Source organism: Pan troglodytes, chromosome 2 (assembly GCF_028858775.2).
Source record: "Pan troglodytes isolate AG18354 chromosome 2, NHGRI_mPanTro3-v2.0_pri, whole genome shotgun sequence".
Classification (NCBI taxonomy): domain Eukaryota; kingdom Metazoa; phylum Chordata; class Mammalia; order Primates; family Hominidae; genus Pan; species Pan troglodytes.
In genome coordinates this window covers 136,988,253-137,013,121 of record NC_086015.1, presented here as the reverse complement: position 1 = coordinate 137,013,121, position 24,869 = coordinate 136,988,253, and the positions used below count along the sequence as shown (strand labels likewise).

The 24,869-nt window shown below is 46.4% G+C and overlaps 1 protein-coding gene and 1 pseudogene across 1 annotated transcript in view; both read right to left on the bottom strand.

Moving 5' to 3' along the window:
• TF (transferrin) overlaps positions 1 to 19,189 on the bottom strand; it is a 31,060-nt gene extending 11,871 nt beyond the window's left edge. The window contains 11 exon segments of the mRNA NM_001144835.1: positions 921 to 953; positions 1,553 to 1,646; positions 6,481 to 6,635; positions 7,864 to 8,041; positions 8,801 to 8,979; positions 9,473 to 9,528; positions 10,327 to 10,459; positions 11,153 to 11,329; positions 12,121 to 12,229; positions 16,988 to 17,160; positions 19,099 to 19,189. Of these exon segments, the coding sequence (NP_001138307.1) occupies positions 921 to 953; positions 1,553 to 1,646; positions 6,481 to 6,635; positions 7,864 to 8,041; positions 8,801 to 8,979; positions 9,473 to 9,528; positions 10,327 to 10,459; positions 11,153 to 11,329; positions 12,121 to 12,229; positions 16,988 to 17,160; positions 19,099 to 19,141 (1,330 nt within the window). The 5' untranslated portion in view covers positions 19,142 to 19,189.
• On the bottom strand, positions 2,742 to 5,597 carry LOC104005751 (fatty acid CoA ligase Acsl3-like; annotated as a pseudogene).
• Positions 19,190 to 24,869: the final 5,680 nt, after the last annotated feature.

Below are 24,869 nucleotides of genomic sequence, written 5' to 3'. Positions count from 1 at the left end.
GAATATGCAAAATGGAAAATGTCAATATCAAGTCAGCTTCCATTTTCAGCAGCAAATATATACTGGTCCTTAAAATGGGAAATAGAACATCAACCTATGATTTCAGTTTGCCAGTTTAATTAATTCAGATTACAGTTTCCAACAGAAAACAGAATCTTTATTATCCATAGAATAAGAATGGCTTTTTCTATATCTGCTGAAGGGCTTTAGCTCCCCAAGTGATGGGGAGAGGCTGGGAGGTTATAATCAGTGGAAGTGGCAAGGACAGACTTGTACGGTAATGGCTGTCTGGAATGTGACCTGCAGGGGCCTGAGCATAGGGGGCCAGTGCTCGCCTTGGTGTCTAAGACTTCCTGACTTGCTCCTGCTCTGTTTCTTCAGAGGTACCCTTACCCAGAGCCCTGGGTGAGAAGCCAGGTTGGCCTGGGTTCCTGGACCCAGCCCTGGCTAGAAGGTCAGATAATTTTATGTTCCTTGATATCTGCCTGTGTGAGGCTCTCTATTGAGCCCTGTAAGGAATAAGTAAGCAAAGTTCCTTGGTTGGTGCTTACTCTTATCTGAAAATGTGCAGGCCTCATGTCATGTAAGGTGAGGATCAGTGGGAAAGACCTGGATTTCCCTTCCTAGATGTATAATCCTAGACGATCTGTCTGTAAACTCCCCCAGCTTAGGGTCCACTTGTGTATCCTTAGAGGATGCCAAAACCTACCTTATAGCATTAAATGAAAAATCCTGTGTGCAAGCCATGGCAAGTGTAAAGGGATAACCATCATTATCCATTACTATCCTTCCATGATTCTCTCGCATTGTGAAAATTGGTCTCTTACAGCACCTTATATACTTGAATTTTAAATCTAACTAATTCCCCAAAACAATGGGAATTTATCTTTTAACTCCAGAGGTTACCAATTCAAACTCACCTGCCTCTGGTGTATCCTCACAATTATCGTTCTCTGCAGGAGAAAAGAAAATGAAGAAGGCATTAAACCCTGATTTATAGATTGGGAAACCATGCCTTTTTTTTATGCTGCAGGTAAAAATAAAGAAAGTCAGAGAAAATTATCTATACATGTCATCAATTCCCAACAAGTCCAGACTCTCTGGATCATGCAAGTCCATTTCACCTCCTGGCCTCTAGAATTTATCCACAAACTGCGAATGTCAAGTTTCCTGCTCTGTCTGCACTGAGCCCACAGAGGAGTGCTAGCCAACTATATTTAAATCCCAGCAACAGGGCAGTGAGAGAAGTGTGAGTTTTGGAACCTGGAAGACTGCCAGAAATCCCAGCTGTCCTTTGCAATGGGGTCATCTTTAGTGAGGACTTCCCAGTGCAGAACTTTCATTTCCCATTTCTGGAATGTACTATAACTCCCAACCTTCAAGATGACTGTGGGGATTTGAGATGAAGGAGCCCAGAGCTTGCAAAGTAGGAGGTGCTCAGAGAGGGAAAGCTTTATGGCAGCTGTGGTATGAATCAGGCTGTGATTTTTCCATCTCCTCTCTCCATGGCCCCAAGGGAAGAAAACACAGAGAGGTGCTCCCCACCACTTACTATTGTAGTTTTCTGCCAAGACAGGCACCAGACCACACTTGCCCGCTATGTAGACAAACCCTCCATCCAAGCTCATGGCATCAGCTTCTCCATTCTGCAAAGACAGCAAATCACAGCAGATGAAAAGAGGCTGTTTCCTGTGCCACCCACTTTTCCAGCTGTTTCCTTGAAGCAGCCTTTCCAGCACATGAATGCCAGGGAGACAGCAGATGCTGATACTGAACCCCCAAAGGATCAGCCAGGCACACTCAGCAGAGAAAATCAAATGTACTCTCATTTTCACCCAACCATCATGAACTGATCATCAACTCCAGGTGCCTAGTTCAAGAGCAAAGACCCACATTCAGTCCTCTTGCCCTCTCGTAGGACACACTGTCCCAGAGACACTCCTACGACACATTTCTGACACCAAGAATTCTCATGTGCAGATGGATGAGTGGAGTCAGCGACTCGTGGCTGTGGCTGTGGAACACAGCACCTTCTGAAGGGGGGCTCTAGCCTCTAATGTCAGCCTCCTTGGCTGAGTGCTATTTCCGTGTTTGGTGCATACAACATGTTTAATGAATGAGTCAAATATTTTCAAATGTTCTAAATCTCAGCTCTAGTAAGCCCCAAATTTCAGAGACGCTTAGATTCAACAAGGTTGGTAAGATTTCCCTTTGGCCTGGCAATATACTTTCTAGTAATAAAGCATAAAAGAACAATCAGATTGGTGGGCAACTATTTGGACAAAATGTGTAAGTGGGCAAAAGTAACAGGTGTGATTTATAATAGCAAAAAGAAAATTAAACTAAATGCTCAATGACAGACAAATAGCTAAATAAGTGGAAGCACATCCATGCTATGGAATAGATATCAGTATTAAAATATCATTTTTTTCTTTAAAACATAAGTATGGCTATATTTATTTCTCTCAATTCATTCAAGATAGTAATTACACATCAGCAAATATTATCCTCAATAATGATTTGATTCATAAGCATTTGAAATGTATGTAATTTCACATCAATAGCCTTGCATTTTTTTAATACTGTAAGTTAAAAAGCACCCCCCAACAGCCACTTTATATATTTTCAATAACTCCCTCTACACATCCAAACTTTAAACATAAACTGAACATATAGGTCATGTTTAGAAACTTGAGGTTTTAGAAATCTGATTCAGAAAACTCCTTATACTGACAATACAGTCACAGGTTAGGTAAAGGTAGTTGTAGGAGGGGAAAAGGAAAAAGACAGACACAAGTTTGCTCTCCTACTATTTTACTAATCCTGTCCGTTGAAAATGGTGATGTCTTAAGAAGTAAAAATCTAGGTTGAATATGAGGAGTGGAGTTTGCCTCACAGTTTGAAACATGCATTTCAAATAATTTCCTATTTGATTTGAGCTCACTGTAGCAAACTGATGCCAAAAGAGAAAAATCATTTCTTCCACACATTCGCTCAGAGTCTGCCTGGTAATGTGTATTAAATTCTTTGTGTTTTAGCTTGAAGGCACCTGTCACCAGACCAGTTTCAGGATTCATGGGTCAGGGCTCAAACCAATTTTTAATGGATTTTCAAACTTTTTCAGACACGCTCAAATAGCAGCTTCAGAAAGTACTTTAAGTATGGTAGTCCCCTCTTATCCTCAAGGGATACGTTCCAAGACCCCCAGTCTTGGAACCTGAAACCCTACACAATGTTTATTTCCTATACATACAAGCCTGTGATAAAGTTTATAAATTAGGCACAGTAAGAGATTAACAACAACAATAATAAAACAATTATAACATACTATAATAAAAGTTATGTTAATGTGCTCTCTCTCTCTCTCAAAATATCTTAACATTTTTGGACCACGGTTGACTGTAGGTATAACCCAAGAAAGCAAAACCTCACATAAAGGGGGACTACTGCACCTCATCTTCTGTTTCACAACTGTTAGACAGCTACTCTCAATTTCCTGTAAGTCCTTTCTTTCAAGTTAGTTCTGTTAGTTCCTTTTGATTTGGCACAACAAATCCAATGACATAAGAACAATTAACTGTTTGCAAATGCACAAACGTCATCTATTACTGGGAGATTCTTCAGAGTTGGCTCTACTTTCCCAAGGGAAACATAGTCTCCTGCCTGTAGTTTTACAAGGTCCTTTTTATGATCGATCATCTGTAAACAACCATCAAACTCTTCAGCATCTCCAGGACATAATCACTTCTGTCCATTTCCATCTTCAAAGAAATCAGCTTTTGTTTCTGCTTCATTTCTGTAGCATCCCATTGTCACATTTTAGCCACCGATAAGAATTCCACCTCTGGGATGTGGTTTTTCAGTATTAAAGTATCCACCTTCCTCCCAGTTCTTTAATTTAATTTCACAGCAAACTAATGGGACTCTCACTTCTGCCAGTCTTGTAATCCACACACCTGTAATTATTCCAGCCCCTGTAGGTTCAGTGAGTCTGTATTCATGAACTTGCTGCGTGTTGCAGAAAGTGGAGCACTTTCATACAATAAAAGCTGAATATTTCCACCTAGCTAGCTTCACAGTTTCCAGAAAACAAAGCTGTCACACAATCCAGTACTATGCTCTTTTGAAATATGTTCCATTTTATAATTATAAGCCAGAATAAACAGATTATGTTGAAGACTACTGATTTCATACACTTTATTCATGACATTTTGGTAGATCTGATCCATGATTTCTAGAACAGCTGCCATCAGTGTTGGTCTCAACCCGGAAGTACACCCTTTGCTTCTGGTTTTTATTTTTTATTTTTTTATTTTTTTGAGATGGTGTCTCACTATGTTTCCCAGGCTGGACTCAAACTCCTGGGCTCAAGCAACCCTCCTACCTTAGCCTCCTGAGTAGCTGGTACTACAGCTGCATGCCACAGTGGGCAGCCCATTTTTTACTTTTAAAGACTGATCCACTAAAGTCTGGGGTGAAGAGTAGCCAAGCAGGCATCCATGAGAAAAACAAAGAAGCTCAAAGCTTAATTCTAGAACATGGGCCACAGGTAAATATCCAATGTAGTCATCTTCCTCCTCCAGTCTGGGAATCCTTTCTGCCATCCCAGTAATACCAGTAATGATGTTTCTATGCGGGATGATGACTCCCTTTGGAAGTCCTGTGTGTCTACTCATGAACATGATTACTGCAATAACCGAGGGCACTGGTCACTTTGGGATCTGTTTTCCACACTCACCTTCACTTTCTACTGCAGCCATGATGTCCATGATAACAACCTTGGGAAATTGGGACAGGTCAGTGGCTTCCCATTGACAGTGATGATGTGTCACAGGTGTGGGACCAAATAAACTATGTCTTTCAACTTTGTTTCCAATAATTCTTTACTAGCAATGAGATTGGTTACTTTTGTTTCATTAATCCATGGGCCCTGGACCTCCTAAAGTAGCATATAATTTTATGAACTAAATGTTATGCATGAAACATACCTATCCAGCAATCATCCACTTGGACGTGGTCTCACAGAACATGGCAATGTTGGTCTTTGGTTTCTGCCCCAACATCTGTAAGCTATTTCCAACATTAAAGGCTCAAACAATGACATCTTCATAGGAGAGCAAATTATGATGTCCAAGAAGAACCTTTTAAAATATGTTTCCATTTGGTTGTACTTAATCTTCATTTAAGATTTCACATGTTCCCAAGAGTCTTTTGCTCTTCCTTTTTTTTACAGACGTAAAAAACTTTATCTATTGTATCACATCCAGAGTATAATATTGAAGCCCAGCCACTCAAACTGCTAACAGATTTGTATAGACTCAGGTTTTGAATTTGTAGCCTTTGCTTTAACTTAGTTTGGTTTTTCTTGTCTTGACTCAGACAAAAATTAAAATGGAATGTATGTTAAAATAGCATAAAGTGATATCTATAAATTGTATGAAATATAAAATAATGAGGTTGATGGTCCCTTTTTGCTTCATGGTAGATAGTTCTGAAGATACATGGTTACTCATAAGTGCTCAAAAAGTAGAATTAACATATTTCAGCAAAAATCTGTTGACAATGGCAGGAAGTACCTTTATAATATGCATCTTTGTTTCAATATATTTGCTGATTTATTATAAAGGATCCAACTCAAGAATAGCCAAATGGAAGAGACACAGAGGGCAAGAAATGTGGGGAGGAGGGGGAGTGGAGCTTGGCACTTCATGTTCTCTCTAGGCAAACCATACTCCCCCATCTCAATGTGTGCACTAACACAGAAGCTCCAGATTAGGTTTTACAAGAATGATTTATGATATGGGAAAAGCTTACTAGATACTGTGAGTGAGTAAAAGGTAGCAAGCAACCTACATGAAATGATCCCAATAAGGGAATTTTCTCTGAATTACATGATTATAAGTACTTTTTATTTCTTCTTTATATCATTCAGGATTTTAAAAATTCTCTGTAAGCCAACATGGAATATTCTTTCTTAAAAAAATGTTTTTAGAGACAAGGTCCTGCTAAGTTGCTAGCTCTGAACTCCTGGGCTGAAGCAATCCTCCTGCCTCAGCTTCCGAAGTAGCTGGGACTACAGGTGCATGCCACCATGCCCGGCTAGGATACTCTTTTGATCAACAAAGCAAATTTGTACCTGATTGGATCCTACCAAGTACTCAGGATCTTACCTCAGTGATCGTGGCACACCACTGGTCTCAGGACACCCACACCATGGTCCAGCCTCCCTAAGCAGGCACCACTCAGCCTGCCCTTTCACCATACACTCATACAAGGAGGAAACTGAGCCCTGTGGGCACCCTTCAGATCCACAAGCTCAAAGATTCTGAACCTCCGGTGGGGCTGTGCTCACATAGTCAGGGCAAGGTTCCTGGGAGCCAGGTTTTTGCATCATTCCCAGGAACACTCCCTAGCTCAGTCTTGGGGGCCAGCAGGCAGCAATGACAGGGACGCTGCCCTAGGAAGGCTGGAGTGACATACCATGATCTTGGCGATGCAGTCTTCGGTGGTCTCTGCTGATACACACTCTATTTTCCCTACACTGTTAACACTCCACTCATCACACTTGAGCCTCTCGTGGTGGCTCAGCGCACACCACTTCACAGGCTTGCATTCATCTGTTGTGGCTTCTGGGCCTATGGCATAAAAAAAGAACAAAGATCAGAAGCGGCCCTAGCTGTTGCCTGGTGTTTATCAGCACTACTCACTGTCTTCATGCAAATGCTGGGATTTGCCAGCAATAAACAAACAGACCCCATTCAAGGAATTAATCACCTTAGAAAGCAAAGTCAATGCACAATCTCTTGGTTGACTTCTCATTTAAATTTAGTTTTTTATGTCTTCCAAGAAGCCAACTTTCCTCTCCAGCCTCTGGGCACTATATGACCTCTGGCTGTTTTTTTCCTTCTTGTTTTTCAGATAGCACTTAACTACTGGAGGTGTTCTTATTTATATGTTCATTGTTTATTGTCAGGTTTTCTGCAGGAGAACAGAAGCTCCAACACAGAAAGGGCCCTGCCTGTCTTGTTCACCAGGGCATCCTCAGGGTTAGGGCAATGCTGGCACTTGGTCAGCATAATAAATGTCTGATGAATAAACGTACATCTGCTCATCTTTCAGACTGAGCTCAAGAGTCACTTCCTCAAGGAAACTTTGCCTTAATGCCAAGTCCAGGGCCTGTTTTTCTTTGTTTTGCAGTCTCATAGGGCCATGGTATTTTGTTGTCATATTTTTCCCCTTTTAAACATATCTCTTACTTTGTAATTCATCATCCAATAGCATGACTATTCATTAAACATTTATCTTCTCCCCAGTTTGAAATTTCCAGGACAACAGAATCAAATATATATTTGTCATGCCATCCTATGTCCAGCACCTAGCAGAGCATATGGCTAGATGTTCAATAAATGTCTGCTGAATAAATGAATGGTCAAGCAAAACCACAGTGACTCAGTGAAATTCAGGACTGGGATCAACCTCTCTTAGAGCACCTCTTCATTATGGTACATGTTGACTGGCTGGAGATGTGCAATATATAGCAATTTTGTTCTATTTCACTTACTCCGTGATAAGCTAATTGCCTTCACAAAGTAGGTAAGGCAGTCCTGATTGATGCAAAGGAAATACTGGAACCAACCCACGTCATTTTAAATGTGGATTTCCTGTAAAGCCCATGGTGACGTCAAGGCCATCTCATAATGATTAACGCCATTCAGCATCAGTCTAACACTGGGCTCACAGACGGGTCAGAAAAAGGAGCATCAGGAGAGGCGTGCAGGTCCCTGAAAAGACTCAATCTCTGGTCCCTGTGCTCACCAGGTTTCCCAAGTGCTTGTGATCACCTGGTTCTTCCCAGGTACTCACATGTGCCTTCCCGTAGATTCCGGATGGCAGTGACATACTCATAGCCCAGGTACATCTTGGCATCCATCCTGGGGGGGACTTTTAAAAACCCGTGGGCAGAGTCCTTAAACAGCAGGTCCTTCCCATGAGGAGAGCTGAATAGTTGGAATTCTTTTGATTTGTCTTTGCCAAAATGTTCCTGTTCATAGAAAAACAGAATAGTGGATGGCAACACAGAAGAAAGGAGGCTGAGAAATGGGACTGAAGAGAAAAGAAATCTCTGCAGGAAACAACATGAAAAAGTTCAAGATGCCAGGAGAGAGGGCAGTCGGACCTGCTCCTGCTCACCCAGCACTTCCTCTGCCTGTAGCCCTCGTGGGTCCGCGATTTCCCTGAACCTGCTTCTGTGCCTGTCTCCCGGAATGGGTTGAGACATCGGTGAGAACAAGAAACGTGGCTAATCCAGAGGGTGCCCTGTGTGGTTGCCAGTCAAACTCTCAGTGGACAGATGGGACAGCTCGGCAAGAGGAAGCTGGCTGAGCCCAAATCACACAGCTCTTGGGAAGTAAAGCCGCTGTGCAGGCAGCCCCCTCACAGCCGGGCTGAGGGGCATGGGGAGAGAGACCATTTCCTTCTGGGAGGGTCATGGAAAGCCTCCTTGGGGAGGGGTTTAGCTTTGGGCCTTGAAGTTTAGGTAGAAAGGAATGCAACAGAGCAATACAGAGCCTCTTCAGGTGTCACCAGCCAGAAAGGCAAGGGCGGCAGACGGTAGCACCACAGCAGGCTCCCTGCTGCTCTGTGGGGAGTCCCAGCTTTTAGAGAACTTAGTGACATGTGGCATGGCTCCCACTGTATCCTGAACACACAGACTTCCAGAGTGACAAGATGGCCAGGAGGAAAACCCCCAAATCCAAGCAGGGAGCACTAAGCTGGAGGGGAGGATGGCAGGTGGGGATACCTGGGCCTGGTTGAGAAGCTCCCAGATCAAGTCCTCCTTGCCGCCCATACTTCGGGCCACGACGGTGTGAGAAGGGACCTGGGCCAAGTGGCAGTCCTTGTATTCATCTACCGGCTTCCGGGTGTTGTCCAGGCAAAGCAGCTCATACTGGTCCCTGTCAGCCTTGTTTGCCAAGTTCTCTGGGGAGGGAAAGCCCAGGTGAGCTTAACACAGGAGAGCCATGGGCTGTGGTGCCCATCCTTGAAATTCAATTGATCATAGAAAGTATGAGCTGAGAGGCCTGGAGTGAGCACTGAAGGCCAGAGAACATGCGGGAGAATGACTTGCTCAAGAGCCCACAGCCAGGTAAAGGCTTCTGATGCCCATGTAGCAGTGATTGCTCCTCATTCCACCATGAGCCTGATCTTAGCAGCACCAACCCCCAGTCTTTGGTTATGGCAACACTACCCCAGAGGCAGAGGCACTGTGTGGAGAGATTGAATGATGGAAAGAGGCCCAGGAATCCAGATGGGGACCCCGTAGGTACCTAACTCTGCACAGGTGGAAACCCAGGCAATGATAAAGGAGAAATACAGTATGCTCATGTCCAACTACTGAGCATGAAAAAGGGAACACAGAAAAAGAACACCCACTACTTGGAGCGGCCCTGGTGGATTCTTGTCCCATTCTTACCAAATATAGTCGAGTGCTTGACAAAGGCCACATCCCCAGCACCATCCTTCAGACACCTGGGTCAAAGAAACACATCAGCAGGGCTCCTGCAGGGCAGGTCCTTCTCCTGCACCTGGAGAGTCTGATCACACTGTCCAGCACTCACACTAGGATAGAGCCTGGGGAAGGCCTCTGTGCAGCCCCGTAGCTGAAGCAACACCATGGTGTGCAGACCTCCAGCGTAGTGCTGAGATGGGGGAATGAGCTCACACGAGATAAAAAGCCCTCATAACCCAAAGAAGCAAAATGCAACTGAAGATATTTTCATGTGAAAAGAGCTTTTAAACTTCTGGAATAGAAGATAATGGTATAGTGTCTCCTGAGGGTGAAAATGTGCCTTTGGCTGGTTGTAAAACTTTAGGATATAATCAAGGTAAAAAGAGAAAGCAAGAAATCAGCTTCCCAGATAGAGACAGTGATGGGGGCAGGAGACAGGCAGTGTGCTGAGCAGGTAACACTGCTGAGATTGAGGGAAGAGGGCCAGTCCCTGGACAGTGGGCCCAGACACTAGAGGCATGATTGTCCTTTCAGGCTCTGCCCGATCCACCGAGAGGAGACACTGACCAGGCTTGAGGGCTCTGGGGGGAAAGGAAGGGTCCCCAGGAAAAGGACCTACTTGTCAGGGTCAGATGAAAGGGAACATGGGCTGGCTTGGCCTAGGAGTCCCAGGTTGTGCTTCTGACTCACTGGGAGGGGATTAGGCCACCTTGATGCCCCTGTAGGCAGGCAGGGCTCAGCTTTGGACTAGCAAAGAACTCTCACCCTGAGGACATTTGGCACTTTGGCCACCATGGAGCAGCAGACATCTCACTCACTTGAAGGCTCCCGAGTAGCCGAAGTATTGGTTAAGGGTGGAGCAGCCACACCCTGGACACAGTTGACACAGCTGGGGGAAGTCCGTCCCATCCGCACAAGGGGCACAGCTGCCCGAGAAGAAATTGGCCACTGCTGCTCAGCACAGAGAAATGGACAACAGAGCATGAGTGAGGCTGGCCACAGCCAATGGCATCACCCCACCCAGGCCCATCAGGGAACAGAGGGGACTAAAACCAAACCAGCACATGCAGCCCCAGCTTGCCCTTATGCTAACTCATCAAGATCAAGGATTTCTAATAGGAACAAGTTGACCTCTGTCTGGCCACCATCCATCAGAGGAAACAGGCCTATGCTTCCCACTAACCAAGGCCTATCTCGGGTCTTTCTCAGAGCACCTTCTCCCTGCTTTGTCAGAGGCTGGAACAGCTCAGAGGGAGGTCCCCTCTGGGATCCATGCCCCAGACATGAGAGAACTGCTTAAGAGAGGTGCAGGGCTCCAGAGAAACCTACAGGAAAGAAATCCAGAGAAGTGGACAAGAGAACCACCATCGTCTAGACTGAAACCCTCTGCCGAGCCTTGCGCCCTTTCCTCACTCATCAGAACAGCCTCTGCTGGGGTTTTGGAAGCTCAGAGCAGAAAAAAGCTCAGCTCCACCTCCCAAGTGCTGCTGGTGCAGCAGACCTGCCAGTTTAAAGTTCGTTAACCTCTTTCCCCCACCTGAGTTCATCCCACATGTCTGCTGATGGTGACTGCCTAGTGCAGCCTGTGTGGGCATCTGGAGCAGAGGCAGCTGCTTGAGGGCACCCAGACTCCTGCCAGCTTACCTTTCTCAAGAGGTTTACGTGGCTCAGGTAAGTCACAGTAAAGTAAGCCTATGGGGATGTTCCACCCAGCGGACCTGCCTAGACCCGTGTGGCAGGACTTCTTGCCTCGAAGCTGGTTCATCTGGAAGCCACTGTCCTTCTTCACCACAGCAACAGCATAATAGAAAGTCTGTGGATCTGCAAAGGCACAGTGTGAATGGAAGGCCCTCAGCCTGGTGCAGGGAAACATGGCTCATCACCACCGGACTCTTGAGGAGGGAGGGGAGTGGAGAGGCCATGCTTTTACTGGACTGGGCAATAAGGAGTGGGGAATCAGGAAAACCTTCCTAGGGTTGCAGGGGAGAGAGAAGACCATAGAAGGTATATTTATAATATTACCCCTCCAGGCAAACAGGGGCAAGAAGGCCACACGCACATGTGTCCTGAATGCTTTGCCTCCCCTGGCCCTGCAGCGTGTCTGCCTACACCTACCAACCCCAGCCACCAGGAAACTGGAGCTGTGGTAACAGAGGCCCATCAAAGTATTTCATGTCCCCTGGCACAGGCCCAGAGACAGTCAGGTTGATCTCAGAAGACTTGCAGGGCTGCTGGCATCTGAGTGTGTGCTCCAGAGTGACCTCTCCTGTGTGAGTGGTACCTATGGCTCCAGAGGCCTCCAGGGACCCTAGACATATCAGTAGACCGCAGTAGCCTTCAGGGCAAGCTGCACACAGCCTGCTGTGTTTCTCTGATAAGCATATCCCCCTGGCCCAGGGCTCAGTTTTAGGAGCACCAGCCCTCAGCCAGCCCAAAGCCCCCAGAGGCCTTGATGTGTGGCTGTGGCAGCTGACAGGGCCCCTCATTCTCTACTCACTCTCCAAAGATGAATGTTCATTATATCTGATATCCAAAACCTGCCTGTAAAACACAGCACTCAGCATATAGAATAAGGATGACAACTCCTTCCTGGGGTCCCAGGGAGAACTTACCCTCTTTTGACCCGTAGAACTCTGCCACCACAGGCTTCAGGTTATTGGGAGCCAGGTAAGCGTCATACACCAAACCTGCATCCAGTGTCACAGCATCCGCTTCGTTTGCCTGAAAGAGAACAGGCCAATCCTGGATGAAGCCTTGACTTCCAAGGAAGGCCCACCTCAACCCACACAAGTAGAGAGTGGCTGCCAGGACTCCACGGCCCCAGGGCCAGAACTTGACTAGACCACGCACAGCCCTGCTGGCTTCAGTTGACCCTGTCTCCCTCGCAAGGGCACTTAGCCACCAAATTCCTATTCCTTCTGCATAGAGGGAGGGATGGATTGTGTTTCTCTTTTCCCTGGTGAGGTGCCCAGCTCCTGGCCAAAAATCCTACGTGACTTTACCATAGGCAAATACGAAGGCTTAAGCTGTCAGGCTCCGTGGGAGAAAGCCGCCCTCGCCACCCCAGACTCAGAGCACAGCCAGTGCAATGCAGTCTCTGGAGGGGACTCTGCTGTCAAGGACACAGCTCTCTTGGGCTGGCCACGCTCTTCTTACACCTGTTTTCATTCCTAGCCCATGACCTTTGCTCAGAGCCCTCTTTATTTTGAGACTTCCTTTGAGGTCTTCCTCAGGTGCTTCTGTGGAGATTTTTTTTCTGGGGGAAGATGGGAACCTTGAAAACATTCGTCTTCACTCTGACTCGGTACTCAATGCTCTTCCTTCCTGTCCTGGGTCCATAAAACTGCATGACCCTTTTGCTGAGGGATTGGGCACTTTCTCTGGGTTTAGCTTCTTGGTGATACTATGTACTGAATGATCAAAAGCCTGATTATTATTTCCATTTTTGCTCATCTCTGGTATAATTGTCTACTCCAACACATGGGCAGCTCATCTCTCTTTCTCTCTCAGCTCCATTTTACAAGTGAGAAATCTGAGGCACAGAAAGGTTAAGTCACTTCCCTGGGCCACATAGCCAGTAAGTCATGGAGCTGGGATTTCAGTGCAGACATTCCGGGTTTATTTCTTATCATTGCACTGTTACTTCAGGTTATGTTCCTTTTTGACTTTGTGCTTCTGTAAGCCCTCATCTTTACATCAACAGGTCCCTTGAAATATTATAGCTGCCTTCTTACTAGATCTATAATTTATTTTCTTCTTATGTAAATCCTTAAAGTGAGCCCAACCATCTTTTATTTAGACACTTAAACACATAGTTTTACTCCTTTTTTGTTTTAAATGTCTTTAATCAAAATGATTTTTCCAGAAGCCCTTGCCAGTTCTCTATGAAGATTTCTTATTGATCAAATTACAAAGCAGGCCGGGTATAGTGGCTCATACCTTGTACTTCCAGCACTTTGGGAAGCCTAGGCAAGTGGATCACCTGAGGTTGGGAGTTCGAGACCAGCCTAGCCAATATGGTGAAACACTGTCTCTACCAAAACAAACAAACAAACAAAAATTAGCTGGGCTTGGTGGCACATGCCTGTAATACCAGCCACTTGGGAGGCTGAGGCAGGAGAATCGCTTGAACCTGGGATGCAGAGGTTGCAGTGAGCCGAGATTGTACCGCTGCACTCTAGCCTAGGTGACAGAGCAAGACTCTCAAAAAAAAAAAAAAAAAAATTACAAAGCAAAAGCTATAGTTCCATGAACTTTGTTGTGTTACAATCAAGTAATAAGACAATAGTATTTCTAAATGAAATAAAATATGTTGTAAGACAAACTATATCAGCAGTCTCGCTCTTGTCCCTCAGGCTTGAGTGCAATGGCTCAATCTCGGCTCACTGTAACCTCTGCCTCCAGGGTTCAAACGATTCTCCTGCCTCTGCCTCCCAAGTAGCTGGGATTAAGGCGCCTGCCATCACACCCGGCTAATTTTTGTATTTTTTTTAGTAGAGATGGGGTTTCACCATGTTGGCCAGGCTGGTCTCAAACTCCTGACCTCAGGTGATCCACCCGCCTCGGCCTCCCAAAGTGCTGGGATTACAGGCGTGAGCCACCGCACCCAGCCAATTTTAACCATTTTCAAGTGTACATTTTAGTGGCATTAAGTACATGCATTCACGTTGTTTTATAGCCATCACCTCTATCCATCTCCAGAAACTGAAACTCTTTACACATTAAACAATTACCTCCTATTTCTCCCCCACCCCAGCCCCTGGTAGTCATTATGCTACTTTCTGTTTCTATAAATTTGACTATTCTAGATACTTCATAAAAGTGGAATCTTACAATATTTGTCCTTTTGTATCTAGCTTGCTTCACTTATGTTTTCAAGGTTCATCTCAGTGTAGCATATATCAGAGTTTCATTTATTTTTAAGGCTAAAAATATTTCATCATTTGTGTTTATACCACATTTGATTTATCTATTCACTCATCAATGGATATTTGGGTTGTAAAACATATTTTTAATATACCACAATACAAAACAAAATTAAGAGACATCATGGGCCTTTCTGTTCCACAACAACTAGACCTTATATATGAAATACACTTCGTGGTTTTGTTTAATCTGCAAACACCTTCCCTTCCCCAGTCCTCACATTGTTGAATAAAAATGAAGCAAACAGGGTGCAGCACACCAACATGGCACATGTGTACATATGTAACAAACCTGCATGTTGTGCACGTGTACCCTGGAACTTAAAGTATAATAAAAAATATATATATATTTTTAAAAATGAAGCAAACAAACGAGAGCTTTGCCCATTGCAGTGGGGTTGGGAGAGTGGTCAGGAACCTGGTCTTTCTTTGCCAAGACACCAAGAAATCACTGGTGCCTCGGGGGCTCAGGGAGCCGAAGAGCTAAGGCCTAAAACACAACGTCCAGCCCTAGAGCTGCAGGGTTCCCAGGGGAACCTGCACCAGCTGGGAGGGACAGGATTATAATCAAGCAAGCTCTCACAAGTCAAGATAACCAAACCCAGAAGAAGGAAAGCTACAGAGAGAAGCCTGGAGGGAAGCCAAGGGGAAGCCAGCAGAAAGACACGGGTAGAGGAGGAAAACCCCAGCGCGGATTCTCGAGGGAAGCCAGGCTGCATCTGGATGTTTCTTCCACCTTTTCCCTTCGGCTAACCTACTGCTTGCTTTGTGCTGAGAACTGTAGAATTTCCCACACTTGACATGTCTGTCCAAACCCCTGCACTAAGAGACCTGATCAGACTCTGGCATGGCTCCTAGCAGAACAAATCTGTGTCCCTAGGATGGCCCGGTTCCCCTTAAAGTGCTTGCCTGAGAAAACTCAGTGCTGCCAGGAAAATGTACCTGTTTCTTCTACTCAACACACAACTGATGATAGGCCCCTGGCCTCCCTTTCCAAGAGCATTTACTAAAAAGGGCTTAAAACTGTGAATATGTATCTCTTGAAACTCACAAGCATCTCTCTCAAGGACTGAGAGCCATTCCTTTGCAACACAATCATCAGGATGGATAGAGTGTCTGTCTCGCAGTCTCTGCGGGAGAATAGAGTCCTAATCAACAGAACTGCCAGCTATCAGACACAGCTGGCCTCCTCACATTTACACTGACCAGCCCTTTCTACCTTTTTACTTCTCTGACTCTACAGAGCCCTGCGTTCTCCCCTCGCTCATTCTCCCTTTAAAATGCTCACATCACCACTGCACAAATCAGAATGGAGCCTAGCTCTTTCCCCCACTGTCAGTAGTTACTGAATGAAACCTATTGTCACTGCCTAAACTAATATCTGGCTGTGCTTATCTTTGACAGCTCCCATCACCCTGGCCTCCCACTAGCAACTTAAATAAGCCCACTCTGCTCTGCCTCAGGCCCTTTGCATATGCTCTTGTTTGCTGCCTGGTGTATTTTACACTGGAGGCCACCCAGGCTCAGTCCTTCATTACATCTCTCTCAGAGAGATGGTCTCTGACCACCCAGGACAAAGCAGGTTTTTCTGTGAGTCCCTGTCAGAACACTCTCCTTTTTCCCTCCATTGTACATCCCCACATTTTGGAATTAGTAGTTTACTTATTCGTGTGTTTTTCTGCTCTCCTGACTAGGCCATGAGCTCCCTGAGGGTAAGGACCAATGTGTTTAATTCACCACTGCAGCCCCATTGCCCAGCACAGGATCTGACATGTACAGATGGGCAGGGGCAACGTTGGAAGAATGAAGAGCATTTTTGTAGACCTAAGAACAAAAAGATCAGCTGTCACCTGCAATCAGGACACTTTACTCTTCCCCCTGCATGCATCACTCATCTTCCCAGTTGTTTATCAAAAGCTGCCAAAGAAGGTTATATAATAATTTTGATAGTGGGCATTCTTATTTATTTATTTATTTTGAGATGGAGCCTCACTCTGTCACCTAGGCTGGAGTGCAGTGGCAGGATCTTGGCTCACTGCAACCTCTGCCTCCCCGGTTCAGGTGATTCTCCTGCCTCAGCCTCCCAAGTAGCTGGGATTACAGGCATGCACCACCATGCCCAGCTAATTTTTATATTTTTTAGTAGAGATGGGGTTTCGCCATGTTGGCCAGGCTGGTCTCGAACTCCTGACCTCAGGTAATCCACCTGCCTCAGCCTCCCAAAGTGCTAGGATTTCAGGCATGAGCCACCGCGCCCAGCCTGATAGCAGGCATTCTTATATTTTCGCCAAGTTCAGAGAACCTAGGGTCTCAAAACAGTCACCCTTGTGTCTACTGTGTCTGGAAAGCAAAAGTTAATGTGCTTTTTGACTTTTGCTTTCCAGACACATTAAAGAAAACCTCCCCATTTCCACTTTTGAAGTGATTTTAATAAGTCAAGGTTGACTGCCCCATATATCAGCCTCCTACCTGTGAGTAAAGAATTGTTCCAAAGTGACTGGAAACAGAGAAAGTATGGCTTTCTTCCACTCTCTTTTAGGCAGCAGCGACTTACCGCAATGGCCCTGATGCAATCAAGGTAGGAGGCTTTCTTCACACAAGCAACACTGGGACCATCGGATGGAATGACGCTTTTCATATGGTCGCGGAAACTCTGGCACTTAGTGGCCTCATGCTCCGACACTGCACACCATCTCACAGTTTTATCAGGGACAGCCAGACACAGCCCTGGGGGAGAGAGGCCAGAGGTGGAAGGGACCCACTCCCTATGCTGAGGGAGAGACAGCATCGCCCCTAGGAAGGCCTTGACAGCCACATCCCCTCAGTCCTGTCCTCCTCTCACTCCTGTCCATGAATACTACAGGGCACAAGTTCTACTGCATTCTGAGACTGGGCCAATAGAAGGTTGCCCTAATGGCCTCCCAGTTTCCTACTGACCACCCTCTGCTGGCCAGAGGGGTGCAGGCATGGCCATCACCTCCCAGCTGGAGATGACAATCTGCTCCTCTGTATCCGCCTTGTCTCCTCCCATCACTGTCCTGGCCCCTGGCCCCCCATGGAACATAAGCCTCAGTATGCACAGGGCGTTTTCAGCTACCCCAACACATTGGCTTGCTACCTCAACTATGGAAAACCAGCGGGGGAGGAATTGCCATCTTTTTGAGAAGAGGGAGTGAGACTCAGAGAATGATGCCTTTTTTTTTTTTTTTTTTTTTTACCCCAAGGTCACCCTGCTTGTTGTTGGCCAAGCCAGGCCTAGAATCTGGGTCTCCAGACTCTGGGTCTGCTACTCAGGGCACAAAAGAAGAAAACATTCTGAGTTACACCCCTTCTTGGCCAGTAGTTGAGGGTAAATTAACGAAAAGAATTAATTTGTCTGTAACTCTTGTCTGTTGCTCTCTGTTTAGGAAGAACTAAAAACTCCACAAATTCAACAGTCTCCCCTCTGTCTCCACTGAACTATCCCTCCATTTTCACCACACTTTTTGGCTGCCATTCACAAAAAAAGCTGAAGCCAGCCATGGGTAACTATTAAAATCCATGTGGTTGCAGAGACAGCATCCCTATTACATGAGCTTTTGCCCTGTCCCCAAGGCCCTCTGTCATCTCCACTCCTTGTGGGCCACCACAGCAAGGCTGACTCACTGGCTCTGAAGAAGATCCACAAAGCCTGTGGAGAGGAGGCCCATAGCTCTCCAGGATGCATGAGGAGGGGCCACCAGGGATGGCCACTCCAGTGACCCCCATTTTCCCTCTTGGCCCATGGGAAATCCTAGGAGGCAACATAAGTCTGTGGCAGCCCCTCCACAAAGCCCTGCCTCCAGAGTTCCCATAGGCGAGAATGTGTCCTCAGTGGAGCATTACCTTGCACAGCCTGTGAAGTGCTCTGTGTGGGGATAAAGGCAAGTAACGTGGGGTCCTCTCTCAAGGAATTGCTAGCTTATGGGGAGAGAAAACTAAACGTGGAAGCCCCAACAGTGTGACAAATGCCCCATGAATGGCAGGCAGAAGTTAGAGTAGGAAGGGGGCCCCACCTCAGGAGGTCGGGGAGTGTGGCGTCAGCCACTGCCCCATAGCAGGATGTGTGCAACATCTGCCACTGGTACTCAGCATCTGCCACCTCGCTGACCCTCATTTGACCCTCCCAGGCAAGTGCTGTGATGACCCCCTCCCTGGTGAGGAGCCGGCCAGGACTTGGATCCAAGAAGTCTGGCTTCAAACCCCATGCTCTGACCGCTCGATGGCACCGCTTCCTTGGCAGGACATCTACAGCTCCCAGGGCACCCAGGGGACATCAGCCTCTGAAAGGGGAATGGTCAGACCCGGGAGGCCTTGAATGCCATGCTAAGGAGTTCGGACTTGACAAGAGGCAGCAGCAAAGGGTTTTGATAACCTGGTTAGACGTGCTCTGATTTATTGTATTTCACTGCTGCAAGATTTACCGGACAAAGAGGAGGAGGGGGAGAAGACAGTGAGTGCAGTGAAAGGTGTCTAGAAGCCCAAGCAAAGGCCAGGGGTGGGGCGTAGAGAGGCAATGGAAAGGCACCCAGACACCCAGGCTTCCAGCCTGAGCGCGGAGTGCATGCAGGCTGCGCGGTGGCCGCCCGGGTTGCAGGGAACGCGCGGGCCAGCGACTCTGCGGTGCTACCCCGTGCCCGCACTCACCCAGGACGGCGCAGACCAGCAGGGCTCCCACGGCAAGCCTCATCCTCCGGGTGCGGCGCTGAGCAGCGAGCACAGTCCGACTCGCTTCTGTGCAGCCTCCGGCGCCCCGCGTCCCTTTATTCCCGGCCTGGGCGGGCTGGGCGCAATCTTTGACCTCCCGTGTTTGTGCAGCCGGGTTGCCCAATCGCCCCTCTCCCAACCCCCCTTCCTTACTCGTCCCACTGATCACCTCATTTTCTGAGCTCTGGAGACGACCCGCGAGTGGAAGGAGTCCAGCACAGAAATGTTGATGGGAAGGGACATGAAGCACAATGCAGCCATTGTCATCGCGGCTCGCTCGGTGCCAGGAGCGGCTACGGCGGGCTGGGAGCCGGGGGGCTCTGCTCCTGACTCCGGGGCTGCGGAGCTGGTCCGTGCCACCAGTCCTATCTGCGCAGTCCACAGAGGAAGACTCCGAGGCTGGAGAGGGAAAAGAACTGCGCCCAGACCCCACACTAGAACTGCAGAATGACAGGCAAAGCCCCTTTTGGGGGAGGATGCAGGAGAAACAAGCTAGGCTCAAGGTCAAAGACAGACTCAGCACCTTTTGCTCCCCACCAGGTGTCCCTCGAAATCCTGCTCCTGGGCTCTCAAAGGTCCCCCACGGAGGAGCTGCTCCCTCTTCCTGCCCCGCTGAGCTCAGGCTCCTGAGCTGGAAAACTTCCTGCCCTCAAGCTTCCTGTGGGACACCTTAGACTAGGGACAGAGTCATAGGGGAAGATGAACTCCCTCCAACAAGAAGGTTCCAGGAACATGGTCAAGACACTGTGAGGCTCAGAACAAAGTGCCATCTTAGCACAAAGCAAGCGGCCCAGTGGACGGTGTGGCCTGTTCTTACAGCCTGGGGCCACCATGTCCCCCTCTAGTCGATGAGTCTCCTAACCAGTTTAATTACACATCCTTATCATGAAAAATATTGAACTTGTGCCTTCTATATGCTTATATTTTAACTAAAAAATGTATACACTTCAATCATGCACAAGGAATAGAAATTTGTAAAAGGATGAGCTAAAGATGAAACTCATTTTCAAATGTCGTTTTGCTTATGCGGCCTTATACAGGATTATTATCTCAAGGCATAATATACTTGGGGAAAGGTCAAGATTCCTTCCACGAAGTGTAAATCCAGACTTCAGAGATTTTGCCAAAAGTTACTTCTTATCCAACCTGACCAGATGGTCATTCATTTTGTCTCATGTTTTAGTTGACCAAGCTCATATCAAGCCTAGTGGACATGTCAGGTTAGGCATTTGATTTTTGTTCACTTGTTTTTGTGTTGTCAGAATTGTCTCCTAATTCTAGTTTCTTTGTAAGAATCTTTTTAAGGCATGTGTGCATCTCGTGAAGGTTGGAGTTAAAGCCAGATTATCTAATCTGTACATCCGTTTAACTGGGCACATACAAACCACAAAGTATGGAAATAAAAATGCCAAAACAAAGGGCAGGGTCGGCACTCCCCTTTTCACCTTTAGCATTGTGAGGTGATCCTCATCTTCCCTTAGGACACCTGAAAGGCTCCATCTGTCATGACTGCAGACTCAGGTGGGAGATAGGGCCAATTCACACATTCAATATGAATGAATGATAATTTGTTAATCTTTTGCAATAACAATAAATATAACTGGAAGTTAGATTATGTTCTCCCACACTCCAAAAGATTATCTCATATGCAAAGGGGTTACATACCTCCCACTTTAGAGTCCACTACAGAAGCTTTCTGTTTACAGTGAGGACAGAAGTCAAGTCTGGCTTTCCCAACACATCAGCCTCACCAGCGAGGGAGAGTGACCACTGCTGCCCTGTCTTACTCCCCCCTTGCCCGTCCATGGGCCCCTTGTGCTTGAGCCATAGGGAAAGAAGACTGTTAGCATGAGGGCCATATTCCTACTGCCCCTGCAGCAGGCTCTAGGCAGTGGTCTGGATTCATTTGGAGACCTTGAGGTAGGGATGTGAGATGAGCAGGAAAAGTCAGGGGCAAGGCTAACTGGAAGGCACCCAGCAGAGCAGCATGCACACATACAGCTGATGCATGGACAGGCCCCGTAGTAAGCTTGCAGGGTCTGCCAGAGAGCAGGAAGTGCAGTTACGAAAGGTTGAGCCCATGCCACAAACTCAGGGAAGCTCAACGCAAGGCATGGAAAGAAGATGGTCAGTGATTCTCCTTCTCTGGAGCCCATCTACATTCATAGACTAAGCCCCGCTGAGGCCAGTCCTCCAGCCACAGGCCCATAGCCTAGTCAGAGCCCCTCAGCAGGGAGCAACTACCTACTGGCCAGGCTGAGTCCTCTCCAGAGCAGCCAGCTCTATGCCCTGTCCTCAGAAGGGTCCTTTGAGTCCAAGCCCAAGACAGGTGCTGGGAAGGAAGTATACAGCCTCATGGGATATGAAGGAAGCTCAGACAAGACATAGAGAACTGGTGCTCCCACGTCATCTACACACACCTAGATGGAGAGGCCAGGGCCTTGGCTTTTGCTCAGGAGGACAACAGCAGAGCCTCGTGCTTGCCATTCCTTGGATGGGGTAGGCAGGGGTGAGGCCAGCTTTGGGGTGTACATGCGTGCATGGCCCTAGCTGTATGGGGTGCCTATGCCTGTATATGTCTATAGGAGCATGTGAAGGTAAGAGGTTAACATTACAGCGCTCCATGTCCATGACACTTGTACCTGTGCTCTCACTTATATTCTTTAATTCTACACCAGAGATGTTCTGGAGTTGGAGAATCACTGTCCCTTTTAATAGCTTAATGATGGCTGAGATTTACTGGGAGCTTCACTGAGCACTTACCATACCCCTCTGACTTTGGTGCTTTAGCATCTGTATCTTACAGATGAGACAAGGAAACTGAGGACAAGAGAGGATGCTATCTTGTTCAAGGTCAGCTGCAAAGTCAGAATACAAAAGAAGGCAGTCTGGTTCCAGAGTGTACGCATCCACCAGGGACACTGCCTCTCCCAGGAAACCAGGACATGCAGGGGCCAAGGAGCTCATCTGGGGTCACACCGAGAGAGGGACAGACATGAGACTCCCAGCCTTGCCATTTCTCCAAAAGCACACAGCCCCCAGGGCTTTGCCAGCACAGGGGCTGGTCAGTCTGGGAGAGGTCTGAGTACCAACTGCAGATCCTTAGACATGGACTGGCTTGATCATGCTCAGCTGGAAGAAAATATCATGTTTTTATCCCCTTGTATGTGTCAGGTACTGTCCTGGGGCAAGATCATTGGGGCAGCCCTGCAAGATAAGATCAGTACCTCCATTTATCACATGTGGACATTACAGTCAAATGATGGGTCCTTATTCATGGAGCTCTGAGACCTGAACTCAAACTTCCTAAATCTTGCCCTTCTCCAGACCACAGCTGCCTTCTTGATATTGACCTTCTCTTTATTTATTTAGTGGGGGAGGAAAGAGAGGGAGGGAGGTGAGAGAGAAAGAGAAAGAGATTGAGAGAGGACATAAAGGAAGCTTCCAGTTCTAGACCAACCCAAGCATGAGCCAAATCTTTCACCGCAAACAGGGCAAAACTCTCAAATTTCAACCACGAGTTGGCCCTTAAAGAAATAGCTGTGCTTGTGTGTACGTGCAGGAAAGCTGGAAAAGCTGACCAGCAGGAGGTGGGTAAGAAAGCAGTGGGCCTCTGAACCAATATTTGTTGTTTCCAAATGTTGCCCAGTTGACACAGAAGCAAAGCAAACAAAGAGCCTCTGTCTGTTTTGAGCAGTTCCTCCTGTCCCCCACCCAGGGTCCTCCGCCTGACACCAGAGACTTCTCTGAGTCTGGGTCATCCTTGAGAAGCAGCAGCCTGGCAACCTGAGAACCGACATTCACGAAACCAGTCACCCTGCAAGCCCGCTGGGTCGGGCCGTATGACCAGGGGGTTGGGGACTGGGCAGGGTACTTTTAGGAAAATGCCAGGCATTTTGAAATGCCACATGACATCACTGCTCACTCGCTCTCGCTCTCTCTCTCTTTCTCTCTCTCTCTCCTTCTCTCTCCCTTTCTCTATCTCTGTTCTACCTCTCAGAAGTCCTTGGACAATGAAGATTCTCAAGGTTTCCATTCTTTTCACAGGGGAGTCTGCAAAAATACCTGTCTCATGAAGAATAGTCCAGGGCCAGGTGGAATGAATTCCATCAAACATTTAAGAAGAATTACAGCATGGGGGTGGTGGCTCATGCCTGTAATCCTAAGGCTTTGGAAGCCTGAGGCAGGAGGATCGCTTGAGCTCACGAGTTCAAGACCAGCCTGGGCAATATAGTGAGAACTCGTCTTTACAAAAAATTTAAATCAGCTGGACACAGTGGCATGCACCTGTAGTGCCAGCTACCCAAGAGGCTAAGGTAAGAGGATTGCTTGAGCCCAGGAGTTCAAGGCTGCAGTGAACCAAGATCACAACACTGCATTCCAGCCTGGGCAACAAAGTGAGACCCTGTCTCTAAATAAAGAAAAAGGATTAAACCAACATATTCCTCCAGGAACAGAAAAGTAGGAACACTCCTTAACTAATGCTTTGAGGACAGTATGTATACTTAGAAAGGAAAAACTAACAAAGACATCATGACAAAGATAAAAAAATAACTTCTATGAACACAGATGCAAAATTTCTACAGAAAAGATTAGCAAATAGAATCTAGCAAAATGTAAAAAAGATTAATAAATAATTACCAAATTGGGTTTATTCCAGGAATGTAAGCTATCTTTTCAAGTATCAATCACTGTAATATATCATATTAGTGGAATAATAAAGGAAAACGCTATGACCCTATCACTCAGTATGGGAACATCATTTCATAAAATTCAATATCCATTCATAACAAAACCTCTTAGCAAATTTATTCGACAAACCTTTCTCAGTCTGATATCAAGTATTAGTGTACCATAAAAATCTACAGAAATCATACTTAGTGTGGCATGCTGAATAAAGCTTTTTTGTTGAGATCAGTAATAAGACCAGAATGTTTACTATTATCATTTCTGGTCATCCTTTTTACTGGAGGCCCTTGCCAGTTTAGTCAGGCAAGAAAAAGAAATAGTAAGTAAAAGGATTGAAAAGGAAAAAAATAAATTCTCATCTTTACGCATAATAAATTGTATGTATATAAAATTCTGAAGAAACTAGAGTATACCTTAGAATAAATGAGTTAAAGCTGGGCATGGTGGCTCACATCTATAATCACAGAACTTTGGGAGGCTGAAGCAGGCATCATCACCTGAGGTCAAGAGTTTGAGACCAGCATGGCCAACATAGTGAAACCCCTTCTCCACTAAAAATACAGAAATTAGCTAGGTGTGGTGGTGCACACCTGTAGTCCCAGCTACTCAGGAGGCTGAGGTGGGGGAATTGCTTGAATCTGGGAGGCAGAGGTTGCAGTGACCTGAGATTGCGCCACTACACTCCAGCCTGGGTGACAGAGTGAGACCCTGTCTCAATAAATATATATATATAGAGAGAGAGCTGGATCAAGGTAGGTAAACACACCAAAGTCAATTGTATTTCTATACTCAAATTGAAAAAAAAAAAAAAAAACATGAAAAATGCTACCTAAAGTAACATAAGAAAAACAAATGCCTAGGATTAAATCTATCAAAAGACATCTAAAACGTTTATGTACCAGACTTTAAATTAAGAAACTCAAAGTAAATGGAAAACTATATCTTGAACAGGGAGTGGAAGACTTGATATTGTAAAAATTACACTTCTCCTCAAATTGATGTAGAAATTCAATGTACTCCCA